This window comes from Tinamus guttatus, unplaced genomic scaffold (genome assembly GCF_059628265.1).
Source record: "Tinamus guttatus ecotype Peru unplaced genomic scaffold, ASM5962826v1 Tinamus_guttatus_pri_ptg000012l, whole genome shotgun sequence".
In the NCBI taxonomy this organism is placed as follows: domain Eukaryota; kingdom Metazoa; phylum Chordata; class Aves; order Tinamiformes; family Tinamidae; genus Tinamus; species Tinamus guttatus.
Window position 1 is genome coordinate 390,293 of NW_028288546.1, and position 23,771 is coordinate 414,063.

At 36.0% G+C, this 23,771-nt stretch overlaps 1 protein-coding gene across 3 annotated transcripts in view; it reads left to right on the top strand.

Annotated features, from left to right (window-relative positions):
• Nucleotides 1-23,771, top strand: part of CSMD3 (CUB and Sushi multiple domains 3) — a 574,767-nt gene that overhangs the window by 248,580 nt on the left and 302,416 nt on the right. For all 3 annotated transcript variants that reach the window (XM_088523156.1, XM_088523167.1, XM_088523178.1), the window contains one exon: nucleotides 5,982-6,106. In XM_088523156.1, coding sequence (XP_088379282.1) covers nucleotides 5,982-6,106 — 125 coding nt within the window. The remainder of the gene's footprint in view (nucleotides 1-5,981; nucleotides 6,107-23,771) is intronic.

Below are 23,771 nucleotides of genomic sequence, written 5' to 3' on the forward strand. Positions count from 1 at the left end.
CGGACATTATATTCCTTATATTCCTTAATTATGAAGTTAGTAAAACTTTAGATACAATATTCTTATATAGAGTATATCAATAATAGCATCAGTTTAATTATTAGCTTTCTGTTTTTACCATCATTCTATGATTATGTAGGTATAATTAATATATTCATCTAAGAAATACAATAATTGCATTCATTTTGTGAATAAAATTTCCACTGGATCCAAAGCAATGCTTTCTATTTAATCTTCTTTGGATATTTGCAAGGATTTCATCTGAGTGGAGATTTCATGGCCCACTACTACTACAAACTAAAAATGAAATCTCTGAATCTGATGTACAAATGTTAATGCAAGCTGTAACTGAAATATGAGAGAAAGAAAGAGCTTGGTACAAGCTCTTTTCTAGCAATAAGCTAACAGAGGCTAGAATAAAATGCTGAGAGTGGGCCAAGGACTGCAGCTGAAGAGTAGTATTTCAGGCTTCTTTAGCTAAAGTGTTTCAGATATCTGCGCTAGTAGCTGTCACTGTCCAGACTGTAGGAGTCTGCTCTCTATTCAAATTCAGATGAAGATAACTCTTGTATTCACCCACATGCACTCAAAACATTTTAAGTGTCATCTGCATTCAATAGGACCTGTCCCTAATTATAATATATTGACAACAAGGTTTTGCAGCACGTAAGCAGGGCTAGATAGATATTGTAAAACAACCCACCATGCACTTTAAAAATGAAATGGTGTTTTTAAAATGCCAGAAAAAAATAGCATTCATCTTTCATTGGTATCCATTTCATAAATTCTCCTCAGTTCTATTTTGAAGACTATTATTGCTTATACTTTGTAGTGCTTAGGAGAGAGTTTGGACCTAGAAACAAATATATTTTATAAATCACAAATATATTCATAAATATGTTTCATAATTCACTTTTTGAGAATTTGGGGAGTATTTACAGCTTCTGATTTGCCAAGTATCGCATATACAGATAATTTTGAATCTATAATGCTGAATTATATTCAATACTGATTTGGAATCTCTGAAATAATGGTGCTAAAAAAGTAGAAATGTGTTAATATGCATGTAAACATTTATGCATGTATATGTAAACTCAGAGAAAATCATACTTTGTCCTACAAATCTATTTAGATCTGTCCTACAGGTATAAATTTGGAGCTAAATTTGCCTTTAGACAGGTCAGGCATGCATTTTTTTTAAGCTATGAATATCCTTCTCATAGTATTTTGTAGATGTGAAATCTGTATATAGTTTCAAAATAAATCAAATGGGATGAGTGAATCATAGAGAAATGAACCAGAAAGGAGCACAAGAGGTCAGTTAGTCCAGCATCCTGCCTAAAGCAGGACTAATGCCAACAGTGGATGTCAGCTATGACTTTTTTCAGACAAGTCTTGAAATCTCTTGAGGATTGAGATTCAGACCAGTCTTGAAATCTCCTGAGGATGGAGAGTTCACATGGAGTTCACATGGAGTTTTGCCTTGCCCTCCTGGGATGAAGTTTCTTCTAATGGATTCTCCTAAACTTATATCTCCTAAGCTTACCCTTGTTGTATTGTCTGACACATTAAGTTTGACTTCATCATCTTTGTAACTGCCCTTGAAGTAGTCACGCTCTGCTATCAGCCTCCTCTTTGTCAGGTAAATTAGACTAACTCCCTCAACCTCTCAGGCAGGTTATGTCTGTAAGATCTGACTATCTCAAAAAGCTCCTCTGAACTTCTCAATATCCAAGTACTTTTCCATGTTCAGTATCAGTCATAAATTTGTTGAGGGTTCACTTTGTTCAACCATTGAGACTGTGTTTGGAGATACTGTACAGCATAAGCCCACTTTATGGACCTCATAGTGCTCCACTTGTTTCTGGTCATTGAGAATGAAAATATTGAGTCCTATTCTTTGAGCACAACTGACAGTCCAACTTTCAGTCCATCTAATGGTCCATACTGTGCATACAGCCGTAGCTCCCAAATGAGAGCACTGTGAGAGATGGTGTCAAAAGTCCTGTTACAAATTCAAGTACTATTGTATCTACTCCTTTTACTTGCTTGCTACATTTACTGCTTATCCATGTGGACACAGTGATTTTGTCATAGAAGACAACCACGTAGGTCAGGCATAATTTGTCTTTCATAAATCTTTAAGTGCTCCAAATTTCCTGGTTGTCCTTTTCTAGAGAAAATGTTCTTTACAGGGATTATAATTATTTTTCTAAGTTCTTTTCCTTTAATTTCTTAAGGTTTAATGTAATGTTAGTCTTTTGTTGTGATCAGCAGGAAGTTCCTCAGTTGCCATATTTCAAAGATATCAGCCTTGCATAGCATCAGTTTGATTCTTCAAGATCCTTTGGTGAAACTGATCTGGCTGCATGGATTTGAATACATCTATCTGCTCTTAACTGTTGTCTCTCCCCGTTATGTCTGAAGGGGAATGCAGAAAAGGCCTTTTCCATGTGGGATTCAACATTTACTAGGTTGCCTCATCCATTTATTAATAGACTCACATTGTACGTGAACTTTCTTTTGTGGCTAAGACACTCTAGAATCTCTCCTTTTTATCATTAATGAGACTTACGAGTCTTAGCTCTAACTGGTCATTAGCCTAGCAAATTTACCTCACAAAAAAACAGACAAACAAACAAACAAACAAAACAAAACCAAAAAACAAACAAACAAACAAAAAAAGAAAGAGGGCTACTAAATAGAGAGGGCTACTAAATAGCTTCAGCTCTGGAAGACACAAATGCTTTGAATATGGGAAAGATAAGAAAATGAATGTGCATATGCTTGTCCTATTCCAATGTTTTTCCCTGAGCATTCTTTTAATCACTCTCAGTTTTGGCTTTTTTTTTTTGGGGGGGGGGTGGTACATGTCTATATTTTATGTAACAATAAAAAAATCCATGGTTATGTCAGGTTTCAGTCCTCTTGAGGACAAGCAAAACAGATATAGTGACTATAGTCTACACACCTGCACACTATTTTAAGGAGTTTATTGATTAACTGATTTGGATCAAATATAAGCCAGGGGATAAAACTGCCTTTAACTGTCCCTATAATTCATTGGCTTGTTTGCTCCTAGAGTGAGTCTCTTTGCTCACAGAATTCATTTTGGACCAATCACTCAGCTTTCTCTGAAATAAGAGGTCTCCAAAAATTGGCTTACATGATCTGATTTTAACGTTTTTTCCACAATTTGCAGTACTCTAAAACTATTCCAATAGGCTCTGATCACATATCTGATATGTTCTCATGAAATACTTCTGGATATAAAATAGGTGCCATTAAACACTGCTCAAATTATTTTAGATTTAATTGAAAAACAAAACAAAACAAAAAACACTCAGAAATTGTTGCTGTGTCTTTAGAGTCACAAGGGTATCAAACCAGATTCAGGTGAGACCCATGACCGTGTGAATGAGTTAAGTCTAAAGAATGTAAATGTAAGCCTATCTATGTGATTCTCTCTTAAAAACTAATAATTACCTCCTGAATAATATACCTTCCTGAAATTACTTTCTTATGTAATCCCCCATGACCTCTTTGAAACTTCACATATCACCTAGCACACTGGGAAGGTTGATACCCAAGTTTGAGAGCACAAGCGGTTCTAACCTTTCACACCTGGGTATCAATCAATCTTTCCCCAATAAAAGATTTTGAACTGAATTCTTTTCCATTCTGGATGAACGCTATTGGAGAAAAATAATCTCAGCAGAAACAACTAACAACAAAAGCTTCTACTAGACAGATTTGAAAGAGTGTATAGGTGAATAATTCCAGGAAAACATTCATACATGCGGATCTTGCCTAGGCTTCTAACTTTATGGGAGATGCATTTTCCTGACGAGCTTAGATTACATGAAAACTATAACAATATGGGAGCTTTGCTTATGGAGATTTACAAAACATCCTCCTTCAGTTTTTTTTGGAAATAGATAGCAGAGGCTGTAAAATGTGGTAGCTGTGTATGGCATGGACTGGAGGATAGTCAGATATTTCTGTGATTTATAGGGTCACAAAGGAAATATAGGCTAGAGCAGATAATATGTGTGGCAGCAACTCCATATTGATTCTTAGAATACCCTGAGAACTACATGCACAGTGTGCCAGAGCCTTTAATGTTACATTGAAGGTGGCATTGGAGAAAGTATGAATTACACACACACACACAAATATACAACGCTTCTTTCAAATTTCATTTCAAATTTTTAATACCACACTATAAAGCTTCAAGGCTGCTATAACGGCAATAAAAGAGAAGAAGGTTCACTAAATCCCACTTACAAAATATTCTTCATTGCAAAAGGCACTATCACTATAAAGTACATTGTCCAAATATTGTCTTTCATTTTATTTGACTCTTCTCAGAGTGCCCAGAACACCTTCTTCTTGACTGTAAGAGAAAAGAAGGTTATTTTCCAAATGCCATTCATTTTTGGCCCAAGCATGCGATAATACAATAAAATCTACAGCTATATGATTCTATTTCATCAGTTGCACATGATAAATTGGATAAAAAAGTAGCACTACTCTTTAGTTCACATACATAGTAACAGTCATTTCACACCTCATAAAGCAAAAAAGTGCTCTCGATATGATAGGCTATGCATAGTCATACTTTTTAAAAACTTACTTTCTTTACAACTTTGATGGACAAGCAAAGAAGAAAGAGGAGAGGAGAGGAGAGGAGAGGAGAGGAGAGGAGAGGAGAGGAGAGGAGAGGAGAGGAGAGGAGAGAGGAGAGAGGAGACTATGGAGTGTAAGTTACTGATCTCAGGTTGATGCTGGATATATAATTTTCAACTGCAATCAAGACATAGAACAATAATGATTCTTAGCTATCAGAAAAAAAATAATATTAAAAACAAAAACAAACAAACAAAAACCTCCCCTCAAAAATACTAACAAACCAACCAAAACAAGCTTTTCTGGGCTTTTTTTCTAGCTTTTTTCTGTGACAATTTTACAGCAACAAATGTTTGCTCTGTGTGGAAACAGTACAAAAACTTTTGAAGCCAGTTTTGTCACTTCATAAATAATCACAGTCAAATACCTAGAAAGGTGTTTTCACAACTCTTTTATTTTCCTCTATTACTTGAGAAACACATTCCCATTCATATTCACTTTGGACCTTTCATTGTCTAATAGTTGCTACCCTCAAAATCCTGTTACTGGCAAGAAAAAATCCGTCAAATATATGGAGCCAAGAATTTAATAATTAAAATCATAATGTTGAACTTACTAATTAGAATCAGTTAATGGTAGTCCTGTTACAACAATACTAGCACACCCAGTCCAAACTAGTACAGAAACGCCTCATTAATAAAGTATTTATTAATGTATATTTATTTAAAGTAGTTATTTAAAGTATATATAAGGTCCAAAAAGTACTTTACAACATTGTGAATGTTTACAAGAAACATTGTGAACCCCTATTTTTCTGATGTTGTCCTCCCCATTCCAATGTCTCTTTGGGTCTTATGATCGAAAGCACCAGTCTTCCTCAAGAAATAAGGATGAGAAACCTCTGCAGCAAGTTGTTTGTGTCCTGAGCACTTCACCAGGAGAAATATAATGCTCATATCAGGAATTTCTTCTTCAGTCTTGTGATTCAATTGCAACTCTTCTTCTATATGATTTTCACACATCTCTCTCTCATTGCTTCCTAGCCTCTTTGTTTTGGATCTTTGTCATACATAACAGTCAGAGGCAAGACTAAGACTGTTCAGAAAACAGTCACTTTACTACCAAACTGTTGTTAAAATAAGCTAAACCAGCTCTAGGAAAGGCAAGCCCACATAGGTGCTGAGACCCTGCACTGTCAGCTTGATACATAGCCCATGGCCTTTTCCTACTAGAAACAAAAAATTGCATTTACTGAGATGCAAGTTCGTATCATTTCTCAAAACTGTGGTACCTAAAAGAATGAAAAAACTAATGGATTTTTTTTTCCATTTCATTTCATTGTTTGATTTTAGCTTGGGAGCAACAGTACAGTTTTCCTGTGATGAAGATTATGTGCTACAAGGTTCAAAAAGTATCACCTGCCAGAGGATAGCTGAAGTTTTTGCTGCATGGAGTGATCATAGACCTGTGTGTAAAGGTAAAGAATTCTTATGCTTTTAGTGATTTGTTTCATATCTATCTATTGTTTGATAGCTAATGTTATTAATGTTTTGTAAATACATTATTTTTTAACCTTTATATCCTCATTAACAATGAGTGACACTACCATAAATTGTTTTCTTTAATATGATTTTTTTTTCTGTATTTTGGTATGCCATAATTGGGTCTTTAAATGAAAACTTGATGAAATCCTATCTCATGGTCAATATTAAGTCTCCCCATTTGATTACCATTTGATAAAGGACAGATTTCAGAAGAGTAGTCATTCAGTTCACAATCAGTAGTATCTCCATTACATATTTTTTAAGCAAATTAGAGGATTTTTATGTAGGATTGATCAGGTTATTGAAAAAATACTTTTTTTTTTTTTTTCACAGAGAGTACTTGGGTGTGGGATTCTGGTTGGATGTTTACTTTGTAAATTGGGATTATAGATACTTAGGGATCCTTAAGAGTTCCAAAGAGAACCTTTTCAGTTGTGAAAGAGAGAATGCTTGAGTATGATATCCAGCTGGTGTATGGTAGAAACTCATAAGAACTGGAAAATTATGTAGCTAATGAAATATTGTGACAGTCTAAATGGAAAAATGGTGGAGGTGTTCTGGTACTACTGAAATGGTCATACAATAAGACGCAGAAATCCCAACTAAGTCTTAAACTGCATTGATAAAGATAGGTGTCTATGTAGTGAGCTGGGAAGACTTCCACATTTAGAGATCACAAAACAATAGATCTTATGATCCTTTGAACTACAAGGTAACTCAGAAAAAATGATTTCCATATTCAGATAAAATAGAGTTAAGATCCTTCGCAATTTAATGGTGAAACAATAGATTTTTCCATTATTTAAACAGAGAATGAATTATTCCTACGAGGACAAAGGGCAACTTAGTAAATTGTGAATTCTTCAGTGACTGCAAATTCAAAACCAATATTGTACAGAATGCAATTAAGTCCGATCATTAAAATATTTATAACAACAGCATGAACATGTACGAACACAAAATGTCAATATGTGATATTAGATGTGTATAAACAGAAAGCTAAACAGTGAACAGAAAGTCATTCTTAGTATTAAGAATAAAACCAAGATACGATTTTAGCCCCATTTTTCAGGAGAGAAGAAACACAAACAGTAGAGATTCATCTACTTATGCTTACATACTAAATGCTTTAGAGTGTCATTAGTTACATTAAAATTACTGGTTTAAATACCTTTGGTGGGCTATAATTTTGTTCTTTTGATTAACAAGAAGTTTTAGTTAAACTCTTAAACATACTAAAGATGGAATCTAAATTCTTTTTCTAGACTTATAATGATGTCTTCTGTAAATTTCATGCACAGAGCACACAATAAATAGAGATTTTTGCCTAAGTAGTATAAGTATCACATAGTAGCATAGAGAAAGCATCTGAAGAAATATTCATGCATTTGTTTATTGAATTTGGATATTTGTCTACATAGCATTTGGGCAAACAAATAAGGCAATCATGTATAAATGTTATTTTATACAAGAAACCAGTTTTGTCTTCTGATCTGATGAAACTTTGTAGATTATCATGGTATAAATCATAGTATATACTTCTATTATTCTTTAAAATGCCACTTAAAGTATTTGTCTTTCTTTTTTTGCATTTTTTTTGTTTCCTCCTTGAACAATATAGCCTGCAATTGTTTTCATTCGCTTATGTAAATGTTATTGTGCACACATCAAAAAGCGTTTTGAAAAATACATTTTTCAAAAGTGGCCTGTGAATATTAAGAATTAGTTATATTAATGTACTGTAATTGTGCTGAGTTCCAAGTGGGAAGTTTCCCATTCCATTAGATGCATTTGATTTGACAATATAAATCCTCATGACTTCAGAGTCCTCCTCAGAGGGCATGTGAGTGGCTCGCTGTAAATGCCTGACAAAAATGAAAGATTAAATCTCTTTAGGAATTATATAATACCAGCTGGAACTGGCATAGGATCATATTCATGAAAGTGAAAATTGGAATAAATCTGAAGCATTTCTGCAGGAGAAACAAAATAGGACTCTAAGAAGTAAAACTGATACATCGCTTATAAAACATAAGCAAATGATGCAGATTATGGATATCTTTTGTGCCTTAAGACCAGTTAAAGAACTGATTTAGGATTTCTGATTTCTGAATCCTTTGACTTTTAGAAAAGACTATGGGAAATTGCTAACTTATATTAGACATCTTGACTAAACTGAATTACAGTCAGACTGCCCCCCTCCCTTTTTTATTTTTTTTTATTTTTATTTTTTATTTTTTAGTGAATTCTTCTGGGTAGCTCTGGGTTTGCCTAACTTCAATAACCTCAATAGCTAGGACTTGTGAAGTAGGACTTGTGAAGTATCAGCATGTTGCAGCACGTTGTTTGTACAAGGCAATAGAACTGACAACCTTCTCCCATCCTCCCTGAAAAAGGGAAAGTGCTCAGAAGATGCCACGAGAACCTTTGAATAAACATTCACGTCATAGTGAGTTACAGTGGAAGCTTGTTTTTGAAAGAAAGATGGAAAAAAAAATCTACAATACTCAGTTATTTCCTATCACAAGAAATGCTTAATATGCTTGTATAAACATGACTGGTTACATTGACTTTTCTGTAAATTCCTTCAAGAAGTAAAGGCTAAATACTTCAGTTCTGAGGCTCTACTTATTTATTTTCTGTGGGATTCCTTGATCCCCTGCAGGACAAGGCCATTATTGCAAAGTCAACTTGCTTAGCAGAGACAATTATCTACTTTATGAAACTATTTGCCAGTTGATAAATCTCTTCCTCCCATTTACATTTCAGGAAACGAAACAGATAGATCTATTCATGGTCGGCTGATTTGCCTTTTTATTTTCACGCCTGCCACTCTTGCTTTCTGCTTGCTTGTCTCTCAGCCTCTGTGTAATGTTTGTGAATGCTGCCCTTTATAAGCGTGCTGGCAAGTCAGCAGCAAGTTCTGCAAGTGCAGTAAGATAGGAAACCTCATGAAATCTGTAGAATGAAAATGTGCTTTTCAATTAATTATATGCATCTAAGAAAACTAAAGTAGATAGTTTTTATGGTTTTAATCATGATTATCTAATTAACAAAATAAGTTTGGTTTAATACTATAAAAAGAGACAAATTATATTATGCATTTCAATAGGATTCTGACAATTTTAGAATGCACTTTCATTTTGGTATTTTTGATTAGTTCATTTCAGTATTTATAGTGTCTTTATATATTCTCTAGACAGCATCTTTTATTTTGATAGACAAAAATTCTAAACATCATTTTGATTAACATGAGTAATCCAAATGTATAAGTTAAATGTATGTAATCTTACCTTTATAAGTACCACTTATCTTTAGTATAATTTTAAAAGACCCACCTTTGCCACAATTCATCTGAAAAATGCCCAGATGCATCTGGGCCTGTTGAATATGATGATGAGTAACAATGTATACATGTATATACAGATAGCCATGTGTACACATCACAGATAAATAGGGCTGAATATTATACTAAAAAGTCAGAATCACAGAATCATTACCTCGACTGTATTAATTTCCAATAGGTCTAACTATTCTTTATTTCCAAGAAAGTGTCCAAGCACTCCAGTCATTAACTGGCTTTACAAGTAGATTTTTTTTTCCAATTCAAGTACAAATCTTTCATTTTTTTTTTGATGTAGTTAAACACCTTATTTCAAAAGATGTTTCTATATAAAGAACAAATTATTCCATTTTTCCTTTGAATCGCTCTTTTCCATATTTCAGCAAGAATATTTTCTGTGCTTTAAACTAAACAGCAGTAGTTTGGCCAGTCTCTCCTCATGGATCGTATTTATAGACTGACAACATTTTCATCATTTTCCTACCTGCTATCCCAAATCTTTCTTAAAATACAGTTTCTAAAAATGGACTCAGCATTTTGGAAGGGGTTTTCCCCATGTTTCTTTGAGAAAGGAATTATTTCACACATTTTCACATATTTTTCTGTCTCTCAGTATGTTCATAACTCCCAGTTTGATTGCCTTTTCACAATAGTAAGATATTTTTGACTCAGGCTATGCATCTGAGCCAGTACCCAAAAGATTTGCATAATGACTTGCTTCTTATTCTGCATTTGTGAACCCATTATGCCTGCTTTTGTGTATTATTCTGTACTTGTCTCTCCCAAATTGCAGATTTAATACATGCACTCTGTATTCTGTCATCCAAGGTGTTAATAACACTATTGAATGAAACCTGACCCAAGACTGTAAAACCTCACTAAGTAATTCTTTACTTTTTACAGTGACACATTGATCACAAAATCAGGGAAGTTTAGGTTTCAAAGGACCTCAGGACCTTATCTGATATTCTGTTGCAAGCAGAACCATAGATTAGCTAATCTGTGGCATTTTCAAAACAAATCTTGACTCTTTCCAGTGAAAGAGATTCTAGCACTTTGCACGGCAACCTGTTTTTATGTTTAAGAGTTCTTTACAGTTTTTCAATGTCTCTCTTGAACTGGTAGAAACTCAAATGGGCACAGTATTCCAGGTGTTATATAACTGGTACCCAATAGACTGGAATAGTCACACCCCTTGATCTTCCTGAGCTATACACACAGTTTATCCAATTTGCTGTCAGGATACATGGTCTGAATTCAACTTGCTATCCACTAAGACCACCACATCATTTTCAGCAAAGCTTCTCCCCTACCACTTCATCCCCAGCCTGCAGTGCTTCTGAAGATTTTGTCAAAGGTGTAAGACTTTACATTAATCATGTAAAATCTTACAAAATCATGGAAGTCATGTAATTTCTATTAGCCAGGTCTTCTGTAAAGGAGCTATTCCTTCCACTGTATCTATGACTCCTTCTCCTTTTGTTTGACCTGTCATGCAAATCATTTGTGAAGGTATTGAACAGCATTGAATCCATTACTGACTTCTGAAAAACTCCATTGATACATGTCTTCCAGATTGACTTTAATCATCATCCTTTAGCCCCACAGTTTAGCCATTTTCCAGACATCTTGTGTCCCATCTGTCCCAAATGTGCCTAATGAGCTTGTCAACAAGGAAGTTGTGGGAGAATTGTCAGACACCTGCCATCTTGGTAGATGATATTAACAGCTGTCTCTTCATCATTTAGCAAATTGTTTCAGTCTGGTCAAGCATGATTTGTCCTTGGGAAATTTAGGTATTCATCCTCTGGCCCCCTTCTTATCCTTCATTTACTGAAAATGGCTTCCACTAAGATCTCTTCCATAATTGTTCCAGGACTGTAGGTCCTGGAACTGGTTTCCCTGTTCTACCTGGTTATCTTGTACAGATAACCATAATATTTTTTTTCAGTCATCTCGGATTTACTCTGATCTCCATGAAGTTTCAAAGATGATGGAGAGTGATCATCAGTTCCTTTGCTCTCCAAAACAGACTTCCAGTAGATCCCTCCTAACACTTCCTTGAGGAATTTTAAACCTGTTCTTCAGAAGTCCAGAGTATTTATTCTGCTATCTCTATTTCTGCCACTTAGGATCCTAAACTCTACCATCCAATGACTACTGCAGCAAAGGCCAGCATTGAGGGTCATGCCTCCAAACAAGTCTTTCTTACTTTTAAGCAGTAGGTCTAAAAAGACAGTACTCCTAACTGGCATATTCTGCAGCTTTGGTAGGAAATTTTCCTCAGTATACTACAGAACTAGGTAGCTTGTGCATCCAAATGTTGCTTTCCCAGGAAATATCAGGGTATCTGGAATCTTCCTCAAGGACCAAGCTTGCAGACCCAATACTTCTCTGAGTTAATTGAAGAGTGGCTTCAAGTTACTTCTCTGGTGGCTTCAACTACCTCTTCTTGATCAGGTGGCCAGTAGCAGACACCTGCCATCATATCTCCCTTGGTGGAGATTCTTCTGTTCTTGATCCAAAGATGCTGTACAGACCTGTCCTCTTGTCCATTGTTAATTCCCACGCAATCAAACTATTATGCAGATTGTAGCCCCTCCTCATCTCTGAGACACTCTCTGCATCTTTCCTCTTAAACATCGTTTGTAGTACTCAGTGTAGTACACAGTGAGATCATAAATCTTTGAATGAGCATGGAGTTCTATTTCTTATATGTTTTCCAGACTCAGATATAGATGCACTGGCATTTGAGATGATCTGCTTCTTGCCCCAGTCTGAGGGGAGTGTGGGAGACTTTCATTGCTCTGTTCCACACATACTTTGATGTTGTCACCTGCATGCTTGCTTATCTTCTGGCTTTAGGCAACATACCTCATAAAACCTAGCGATTGGCAAACATATTCCTGCCCCTTTTGATAAGTGAATCCAGTTTCTCCCTATTAACATACTGTCTTTGAAGAGCACCTCTGTGAAAAGGAAGATGAAACCCTACCTGGGAGATCAGGCACACTGCCAGGTGTTAATCTGCATGGTATGTCTGACTCTGCTTGCATCCTTCCCTTTGCTAGCACTGACTGATTTAGCAACCACCATCCCACTTGTTTTGTAACCAGCCTTTATGAAAACCTTTTCTGTTCTTCTAAGAACATTATGTATAACATTATTAACATTACTACAATCTTTAGAAAGTCAGGCATTAAATATTCAAGTATTTTCAGCATCATTTATTGCGGGAAGCCAGACACGACTCCTGAAGGCTTCAATATGAATAAAACAGAAATCGCTTTATTCACGTCTCGCCGCTCTATTTATCCAGTACGTTCTGCAACGTCACCTAGCCACGCGCATAGTTACATTGTGATTGGTTACATACAGCTGTCCTCGCGCAGTGTGACGCACGAGATTGGTTGTTGCTAGCTGATCACGCGTTTATTTGATTGGTCCGCACATAAGCCGCACCTACATCTCGCTCCGCATGGTCAAACTTGCTTTCAGTTTCTTTCCTTCCTACTTCCTCTTTTCTCCAGCTCATGACCTACAGTAACCCTTTCCCTTTTGCACTAATTCCACTCTTCGTACCCCTCTTCCATTGGAAAACCTCCATTAGTGGGGTATTCTCCCACAATTTATTGGTAGTTTTTTGCATTTTTTTTTCCTGATGTGTTTAATGCATGCTTATCGCTAATTATATTCTTCTTACTTTCTTGATTTTATCTTTATATGTTTATCTTCAGTACTCTGAGATACTCTTTTTTATTTCTTTTTTAGCATTCTGAGGTCAATGAAAAGCTTATGGTTTAGCCAAGTTAGTGCATTACTGTACTTTTATTTTTGTTGTGTTTTTTTTTGACTTTTGTTTGTTTTATCAGAGTAGTTTCTTTGAAAAATGGTCACCTTTCAATACTTTTTTTTTTCCCAATAGACTTATCTCTGATGAGACCTTTCTGTTGATTATGTTTTTCCTTTGTTTGCTTCCTGGGGCTGCTGAACCCATTTGGTCACCCACTGTTGTTATTTTTTTTCCTCCTAAACTTATAATGTATTCTTTCCTGTTATAATTACTTCTAACTCATCTAACTGCTTTTTCCACTTCATGTACAGACAATATAATAAATCAAATTTTAAGGACATCTTCTTTTACAGTTTTCCCCAAAAGAAGTCAAATCAACTCTATTGAGGTATTTTGCACCCTTTCCCCTTCTTTCAAAAAGATTATGAATGTAAAACTGAGACTTATTAAGTATATTACCAGCATAACATACTATAATATGTATTCTCCTGTATAAAGGAGCATCAAGTTTACTGCACCGTGAGGGATGCGAAGTTGGAAGCCAAGTGTGGCAGCAAGGCAGACAAGGGCAACATCCTTGTCAACAAGTGAAAAGAGCAGAAACAGTTCTATTAACAACATGAGAATTAAGCTGACAGTACAGGTAGCTGAACAAGCCCATAGTGAACTCAAAGTCGAGACAGGATGTCGATAGCAGGACACAGTCCAGACCAGCAAGCTATGTGACTAGACCCTCCACACTTCCAAACTAACTCAGGCAGGGACCAAGTATCTGACCTCAAATGCCAAGTCAGCTCCCCTAGATCCAGGGAGGGGAAAGAAGACATTTTCAGAGTCCTGATGATAGACTGGAAATGTCACAAGTTAAATGAAAGAAATATTGAAAAAAAAAAAGGATGTTTTTTATGAGTTGACTAGATCGGAGAGAAAAGTTATGACTTTAAAATTCTCTCTTCCTTACGTTAAATCCAGTTATCCTCTCATTGAGACTGTTTCCTTTAGTGATATTGTCTCATTGTCTTACAGTCATCAGTTCTGTTGTTATTATCAATCATTTCACTTCTTCATGTGAATATAAAATATGTTGATGCTATTGTCAGTTTAACATACTATTACATACTACATGTATTTGCATTCATTAATGTACTTTTTTGGAGGTATAGATTGACTTCCCGAGTAAGGCAATTGTCAGTGAATCATATTGAGAGTTTTATGGAATTCTTCTCAAAAATGAGAGAAGCATGTTTTGTGTTAGGTTGTTTGTAAAAATCTTCTTTGTAACCTCATTAAATTTAAATAATGAGAAAAACTGAGAAGAAAAAAAAATTCTTTAAACTAACAAAAGAATATAGAATGTAGAATATAGAATGCTGAAGGTTGGAAGGGACCTCTAGAGGTCATTTAGTCCAACTACCCTGCACATGCAGGGTCCCCTAGAGCATGTGGCACAGGACTGCGTCCAAGCGGGTTTTGAAGATCTCCAGAGAAGGAGACTCCACAACCTCCCTGGGCAGCCTGTTCCAGTGCTCTGTCACCCTCACTGTTAAGAAATTTTTCCTTAAGTTCCTGTGGAACTTTTGATGCTTCAGTTTCCGGCCATTTCCTCTAGTTCTGTCAGTGGCCACCACTGAAAAGAGGCACCATCCTCCTCACTGCCTCCCTTGAGGTACTTCTAGACACTGATCAGATCCCCTCTCAGCCTTCTCTTCTCCAGGCTGGACAGGCTCAGCTCCCTCAGTCTTTCCTCATAGGGCAGATGTTCCAGGCCCTGATCATCCTTGTAGCCCTGCGCTGGACTCTCTCCAGCAGCTCCACAGCCGTCTTGTACTGTGGAGCCCAGAACTGGACACATACAGATGTGGCCTCATCAGGGCTGAGTAGTGGGGCAGGATCACCTCCCTCGACCTGCTGGAGACTCTCTTCTTAACGCACCCCAGGATCCCATTGGCCTTCTTGGCCACGAGGGCACACTGCTGCCTCATGGTCAACTTGTCATCCACCATGACACCCAGGTCCCTCTCTGCAGAGCTGCTCTCCAGAAGTTCGGTCCCCAGCCTGTACTGGTGTCTGGGGTTATTCCTTCCCAGGTGCAGGACCTTGCACTTGGCCTTGTTGAATTGCATGAGGTTTTTCACCTCCCAGTTGTCCAGTCTGTCCAGGTCCCTCTGGATGGCAGCGCAGCCCTCTGGGGCATCAGCTACTCCTCCCAGTTTGGTATCATTAGCAAACTTGCTGAGGGAGCACTCCATGCCTTCATCCAGATTATTGAACAGGACTGGACTGAGGACTGACCCCTGGGGGACACCACTAACCACAGGCCTCCAACTAGATTCTGCACTGCTGATCACCACTCTCTGAGCTCTGCCATCCAGCCAGTTCCTAATCCACCTCACTGTGCACTCATCTATCCCATACTTCTGGAGCTTGCCCAGGAGGATGTTGTGAGGGACAGTGTCAAAAGCCTTGGTGAAATCGAGATAGATGACATCCACCGCTCTCCCCTCATCTATGCAGCTGGTCATTCCGTCATAGAAGGCTATCAGGTTATTCAAGCATCATTTCCCCGTGGTGAATCCATACTGACTACTCTTGAGCACCTTCTTGTCCTCCACGTGCCTGGAGACAATGGCCAGTATAAGCTGTTCCATCACTTTTCTGGGGACGGAGGTGAGGCTCACTGGCCTGCAGTTGCCTGCATCCTCCTTCTTGCCATTAGCTTTCTTCCAGTCCTCCAGCAGCTCCTCCGTTCTCTAGGATCTTTCAAAGATGATGGAGAGCGGCTTAGCTATGACATCCACCAGCTCATGCAGCACTCTGGGGTGCATCCCATCAGGGCCCATGGATTTGTGGGTATCGAGTTTCCTTAGGTGCTCTCTGACCCAATCTTCCTCTACCCAGAGCAAGTCTTCCTCTCTCCAGGCTTCTTCTCTTGTCCCTAGGGTCTTAGGCTCTAAAGGGAACACCGAAGCAAAGCAGGCCTTCAGCAACTCTGCTTTTTCTGTGTTCTTCGTAACCCCATTCGTAAGGGGTGCCCATCGTGTTCACCAGCGGACCCACGTTTTCCCTGATCTTCCTTTTGCTGTTAATGTATTTGAAGAAGTTTTTTTCTTTTGTTATTTTTAATGTCCCTTGCCAGATTGCATTCCAGACGTGCCTTCACTTTCCTTGTTGAATCTCTGCATTCCCTGACTCTGTTCTCTACTCCTGTATTTCTCTCAGGGGGCCTGTCCTTTTTTCCACATTCTGTATACCACCTTCTTCTCCTTGAGCATTGCCACAAGCTCACAAGCTCCCTGCTCATCCACGCAGGTCTCCTGCCCCCTCTGCCTGACTTCTTACACACAGGGATGCACTGCTGCTGGGTGTGGAGGAAGTGCCGCTTGAAAACTAACCAGCTCTCTTGGGCCCCCCATCCCTGTAGAGCTCTAGCCCATGGGATTCTACCGAGGAGGTCTCTGAAGAGGCTAAAGTTGGCCCTCCTGAAGCCCATTGTTGCAAGGCTACTTACAGCCCTGCCACCTCCTCGTTGGATCCTGAACTCCACCAACTCATGGTCAGTGCAGCCGAGGCTATCCCCCACCTTCACATCTCCTACAAGTCCCTCTTTATTTGTTAGCATGAGTTATTTGCTAAAAATCAATTTCATCAAAATACAACTCATAGTCACTGCAGTCAAGGCTACCCCCACCTTCAGAAAGAGTCATTAGATTCAGGCGAGAACTCTGTTACCTCATGCTCAACAAGCAGTTATTGAGATTTGACTCTCCTAAAGCCCGGGTGATTTATAGACACCACTTATCGATGGACACTGTGTATTTATTTATTTATATATATATATATAATGTATATTTATTTATTTATTAAGAAGAGAATACTACAATATTTTTTATTTTAACCCTTGTCATTCTCACTCATTTTCTACAAGCAGTGACGACTGAGATTTGGCTCCTCTGGAGCCCCATCTGATTTACAGATTCCACTTATTGATGGTCACTGTGTATGTATGTATTTATTTATTTATTTATTTATTTATTAAGAAGAGAATACTACAACATTGTAGTCTTAACCCCTGTCATTCTCACTTACTGATCTTCCTGGAAATCCATCCCTGTTTGCCTAAAGCCTCTGCAGATTGTGAAATGCTCTGATATCAGCTGATTCTCTCACTGTTCTTGGAAGGAAGTTAACTTAGGGAAATCTCTTTTATAGGTTTTACAATCATGATAAGGAATCTTAGTGAAAACAATGGAGGTATGATTTCTTTTTCCCAGTGAGGACACCATAATTTTAACCATTTCCTGCCAACCCCAACCAAGTGTCAAGAAAATATTCATTTGGTCATTTGCTTTCTGGAAACAGCTATAAAATAAATAATTCTATATTGACTTTTCAATAGAAATGATTTTCTTATTATTGACTATGACAAGTTGCTGAGGAATTGTTGTGTTCTTAACAAGGAAAATATTAGTGTTTTTTTTTTCTTTAATTTTCTTTACTATTTCTTGTACTTCAACATTAAAATCTTAGCTATAATTCGCATGCAATAATCATTAGGTTAAAAAATACTAAAATACTGCCCTGCATTGTATTTTAGAAACAAAACCAAAATCAAATAAACTGTACTGCAGTACTGAAGTACAGATAAGTTCTGTTTTTCTTGGAGAAAAAGTTAAGAGTAAAGCATATACTCATATTTTCAATTATAAAAGCCTATACTTTTATACTAACATGATTATTTATGATTTGCAGTTTGCTTAGAGTCACAATGACAAATTGAAACTGCAGAGCATACTGTGTGGTGAAAATTTTATTAATGCAGGACTAACATGACTGCAATATCATCTGCAAGCTAAACATACTGTTTATAACAGCAATGAAATTGAACTCTTCAGGCATAAGGAGATAATTTTATTTAAAATCAAATCATGAAAAATTACAGTCTTCATGAGTTTAAACATAGATGTGACTACTGATCAAACATATCCACTGTTATCCATTGAAGATTTCTGAAGTCAAAGAACTACAAGTGATGCAGTAACTGAAATAATTTTAAGGGAAAAATATCATAATAAGTAACAGAATGAAATTCAAAAATCCATACATGAGAATCTAGGTAATCTAGTTTTGGAGAAGGGTTAAGACAGATACTTGATCTTTATAATTTCCATATCTCTAGTGATGATAATTTAAATAGAGACAGTTACAAAGATCTTTTGAAGAATATGGTACCTCAAAACATTGTCAAAAGATAGGTGACCAAATTAAATAAATCAAGAGCCTGGATGGAGCCTTGTCTCAAGTCTATGCTGCAGCCACCCAACAAAAATGCGTCCTTTTTTACCTGAAAAAAAGGGGAGAATGTTCTCTATAAACCCTAAACCTAACTCATTAGAGATGTGTTGCAATACAGTGATAAACAGCAATGACAAGAGTTACTGCCAGACATGTTTTCTGAATAATTTGATTCCTGAATTATCCAAAAATCATTTCTGAAAAGCAGCATCTGTTAGATATATAAAGAACTTTAAATATGTAGCTATTGTTTTGCAACCCACATAGATGTCTTCACTATTTTGAAGGAAATTACAGTAAAAATTCATTTAATGCTTTGCTTTTAGTTTTTGCAATTCAATTAAATCTGTAAAAACTAAAGTTTTAGATTTTTAACCATTATTTGATGTTTATTTTCATGAGGAACACAGAAATACAGGTATACCAGGATATAACATGGAGATATTTTAGAAATTTTCAAAGGTTTAAATTTCTGAAGTTTACTTACCAAAAAAGTTCAGTAAACCCATTTACATATGTACGTTCCCTACAAACAAATTTTTTAAAATGGCTTTTCTTTGAACCTTGAAGAAAAATATGGGAAAAGTTTAGACTACCTGCCAACTGATAAGATTTTGGTGTAGTACTTGGTCTACTACAATTTTTTTTACATTTCTGTAATAAATATATATATTAATTATATATATAATCATATATGTATATTTATATACATATACGTGAAGTTTTATATTCTCTCTATAAAAATTATGATGAAAATAACTTTGCCTCTCCAATTAGTCAATTTGCTGAACAATATTCTGTTAGTAGCTTCATTAATTTATCTTCTTTTTCAAATTTCTTAACTGCTTTGCATTTTTTTCCTGTTTTGCTTCTTCTGAATGAGTAGTCTTCCTAATAGCTTTTGGAAAATCCAATTAAATTGTGTCTATCTGGTTCATTTTATCTTTTAATTTAGTAGATTTTTTGTGGAACTTTAACAAGCTGAACTTACTCATTTTACAGATCTAGTTGTTTTTTACACTCTTTTACAGAACAATTATTATGAGCTATGAATAGACAATACATCTTTAATCAGCTTCCTAAACTGATGATGCCCTGTGTTTACCTTGTTGTTAGAATATTGCATAGCTTCCTTTTGTTTTCACTTTTTTTCATGGTGAGGTTAAGTTTTCTAGAGAGGAGTTAATATCTAATTTATCCAATAAACATAAAATCTATTTATTTGTTAGTTCTATTACCTTCAGTATGAAGGACTGCAAAAAGTGAATTACCTTTAATATTTTTTATACGTTGATTTTATATTTTCAATTGTTAATTATCTTCTATTTTCTCCCTTTAGAGTTTATATGACTTATTTTCGTATACGGAATTCTTTTTTTTCATGATTTCCCGTTATTGGGTTGCATTAACTATTTGTTAATAGCAAAACTCATTAAAAACCTGAATACCAGATTGGAGGACTGGAGTAGCAAAAACTTTCCATCAGCTTAGCGACCTCTCACTTTTACCAAGAACTGGTTCCATGCTTTGAGGACATTGAGGTCTTATGAGTCTTTTTTTGTCTGTTTCTTGTAAAATGCATTAATACCTTTTCTTTTCTCTGTTTGCGATGTGGTTGAAATCAGATGTGATTCTAAGAGAAAATGTCTATTTGATGTACTTGATTAAATAATCACATGGAGGTAGTGACTCAGAGATGTAAAAATCATATAAACTCTAAATGGAAGTCAAATCATACATATTGGTATGTTCTAATTTGTTTCTATAACAACCCAATAAAAAATTCCTATTTGATGAAAAATATTAAGGGTCAAATTTGATCAATCTCATTTTTGTATTTGACTTTTTCTTATTGAGTTAATAGCTGGGTATCAGAAATGTATACAGAGACTAGCAGTAGGAAAAATTACTGAACTATGACTACTGTTACTGAATGAGTAGAACAGAACTCCTCCCGGATTTAAGAGGGAGTGAGTTCAATGTGCACCTGTAACCGCCAGCTACTATATATTTAATAATGCTTGCTTTAGAACATAATAGACATCAATGCCTAAATGATTATCTGTTTCCTAATACTGCATAAAATATTCAGAAGGACAGTCAGAACTAATCTTCAAACACAGGCCTTATCTGCAAAGGAATGGTAACATAGTTCCTGTCTTCAGATCAGTTCCATAAAAGAAAGCAAATTCATGCTGAATAATAATGAACTAAGCCAGGGCTAAACCTTCAGAAAATACAGCAGGAAACTAGGAAAGAACTGACCGGTTTCTTAGTCCTGATAATAATTCATTTTCTGATATTCCCACTTATAGTACTGCACTCATTGCAAAATACAAAAACTCTGGTTTGACTAATACTTTGGGGTTACCTTACATGTCCACAGCCTTGACTTACCTGAGGTAGTAACCAATCTGTTCTGACACGCTGCTTGTACAGACTCACAGAATCCTTCAGCATTAGGGCATATAATATGGTCTTCCTAAGTCAGAAACACTTATAAAAGGTGAGTGAATCTGAGTGCCCAGGGAACCAGTTCTGGGCATTGATTTTGGAAACAGCTACAGTTTCACTCATGCGGATGATGAGCAACTCGTCTATATTAACATTGGAAGCAGGGTTCTCAAAGACTGAAAAGCAGGGACATGTTCAAGATATCTGGGAAATCATCTTACCTTTTATCTTAACGAATGCTATCTGAGTAGTATATATATTGTCTTTTTAAACAATTTTGAAAAAACACACACAAAATGTCTGATAAATGCTCAAGCTGCTAAAACTCTTTTTTTTTAATTGTTATTATTGTTGAATACACTTTTTTTTTGAAGCCACTGGCATAAAATGTAGTGCCAGACAAGTAAATTGCTATTTTATTTTTGATCCACAAAGGGAATCCAAAGCTATAGTTCTTGAATATTTATTGCTTCATTAAATTTATTAAATTTATTAAATTTATTGCTTCATTAAAAGAAAGAAAGAAAGAAAAAAGATATAAAATTATTTTCCATTTGCTGCAAACTACAGTGTGCAATACTAATTTTATCAGTTTAGGTAGATTCAAATATGCCAGTTAGAATGGTGTTTGCTGTTATATGCTTAGTATAACTAATCTGTAATTAAATCTACATGCTTTGGTATCATTTCCATGCTGTTTTATATTTCCTACCTTTTAAAACCTGTTCACGTTCTGGTAGATTTCTTTCAATACCTTTTTATTTGTAGTATATTACTAACCTAAAGAATGTTTTAAGGAGAAATTAGATAGCTCTTAAATTGTATTCTTACTTTAGAAAAAAAAAAAAAAAAGGCTGTTAAAAATGGCCATACGTTTTTCTTGCACTACACACAGTATCTTCTCTCCCATCTCTTACCTACTTGATCTCTTTCATTTGATGAAAAACAAATAAAATTGGTAAAGCCTATCTTCAATCAGTTTCATACAATCCCTAAAGCACAACTCCATGAAAAAAAAAAAGTTATAAACCTTGTTAACTGTTTAAATAAGGCAGAATAACTTCACATATACTTCAGATACCTTGAATATCATGGGAATATCATTTCTGAAATGGGGTTTAGTACTGAACCTGGTACAATAAAAATGCCAAAGTTACCAGGAGTTGCAGCAATAGGTGCTGATGAATTGAAGAAAGATGAGAAATAATACCATGATTAATAAGAGGGTATATGTGATTTTTTTTCTTGAAGTTCCCACTTTGATTTTTCTACTTTAATGATTCGACTTGAATCTAAATTATTAAATTTTCTTGAGGAAGAAAAAATATCTCTTGAATTATTATTTTTTTTTAATGAAAAGCAAAGTAACAAATCTGTCACAGTGGTAAAGCTCACATGCCAGGATTTCAGCTAGTGTTGTTCAGCTGTTGTTCATGCTTGGATCAGGGCTAAGATACATGTTTATGTACATGGAGACACGCATCTACTGACACATCTATGCATGAACATCCACAGGTATGAGTGAAAATGAGAGTTTGTATATATTTATAAATCTGTACATGCATACAAACACACGAAGATTTAGGAAAGCAGGAGCTGGCCTCGGGCTTTCTTGACATGACCTTTCTATTGCTCTCTTCTGTCTCCCTCTTGTTCTGCCTTTCCTCTCTGCATAATTTAGGGGAGTGTTTCAGGGAAGTTGTGCCAGCAAGCAGAAAATTACTATAGTGCTATAGTCTTATGGAAAGAAATGGATGAGTTTAAAAGTAACTTTGCCAAGTAGTTTATGAAGTTGAATATAAAAGCACCTACATATAATAGACCTTTGTATAGTTATAAATGAAAAAATAGCAGCATTGCAGTTAAGTGTCTAATTACTGCGTACCTGGACTATGAGTCTCTAGCCAACTCGACATTCTTTTTTCATTACTGTCATACTGACTTTTAAGTTCCCAACTTATCAGAGAAGATCACTCTCTCTCTTTTTTTTTTCTTTTGAAGAAATCAGAGAATAAAACACCTAGAAGTTAAAAATTATCTTTTATTAATACTCCTCAGTCTTTATTTAATGTTCCTGTAATATTCATGCATGTGAATGGTGCTTTCACCTATGGTTTGTAGACGTAGTTTTAGCATTCCCCTGGGAAGTGAGCGGGCAAGGGCTACTTAAAACCAGTGCACCTCTAATGTTTCTCAACTCTGTATATGCTGCTGGTTTAGTGAAGTGCTGCCTAAAGCTCGAGGGCAAGGATACACCTTCAATGAATAAGTAAGTGCAGTAGGAGCCACGTGAGCTGGTAGGACTATGTGTGCATGGACATGGCATGAATGTCAGTGAGGTGCTTTGCAGGCAGACTAGCTCCTATCAGAGCAGAGCCACATGGACTTTTTTTTTTTTAAAAAAAAGGACATGATTTCTGTTATTACACATTTTTTATACCTTATATAGACAGTAACTAGCATAAGTAAGACAATGAAAAAAAAAAAAAAAAGAATTACCAGGCATGCCAATTAACTTAATTTTCTCATGTTCTAATGAGATAACTTGCTGCTCTATCAGCACTGCCCAAAAATTGTCTACTCTCAGTGATCTTTTCTTACAGATATAAAAATACCATTTCCATGTGCTCCCATGTTGAGACAAGATTTCCAAATTGGAAAGGAATTCAGCCCCTAATATGCTTGTTCTCTGCATTATTCAATTGAACAGACTTCA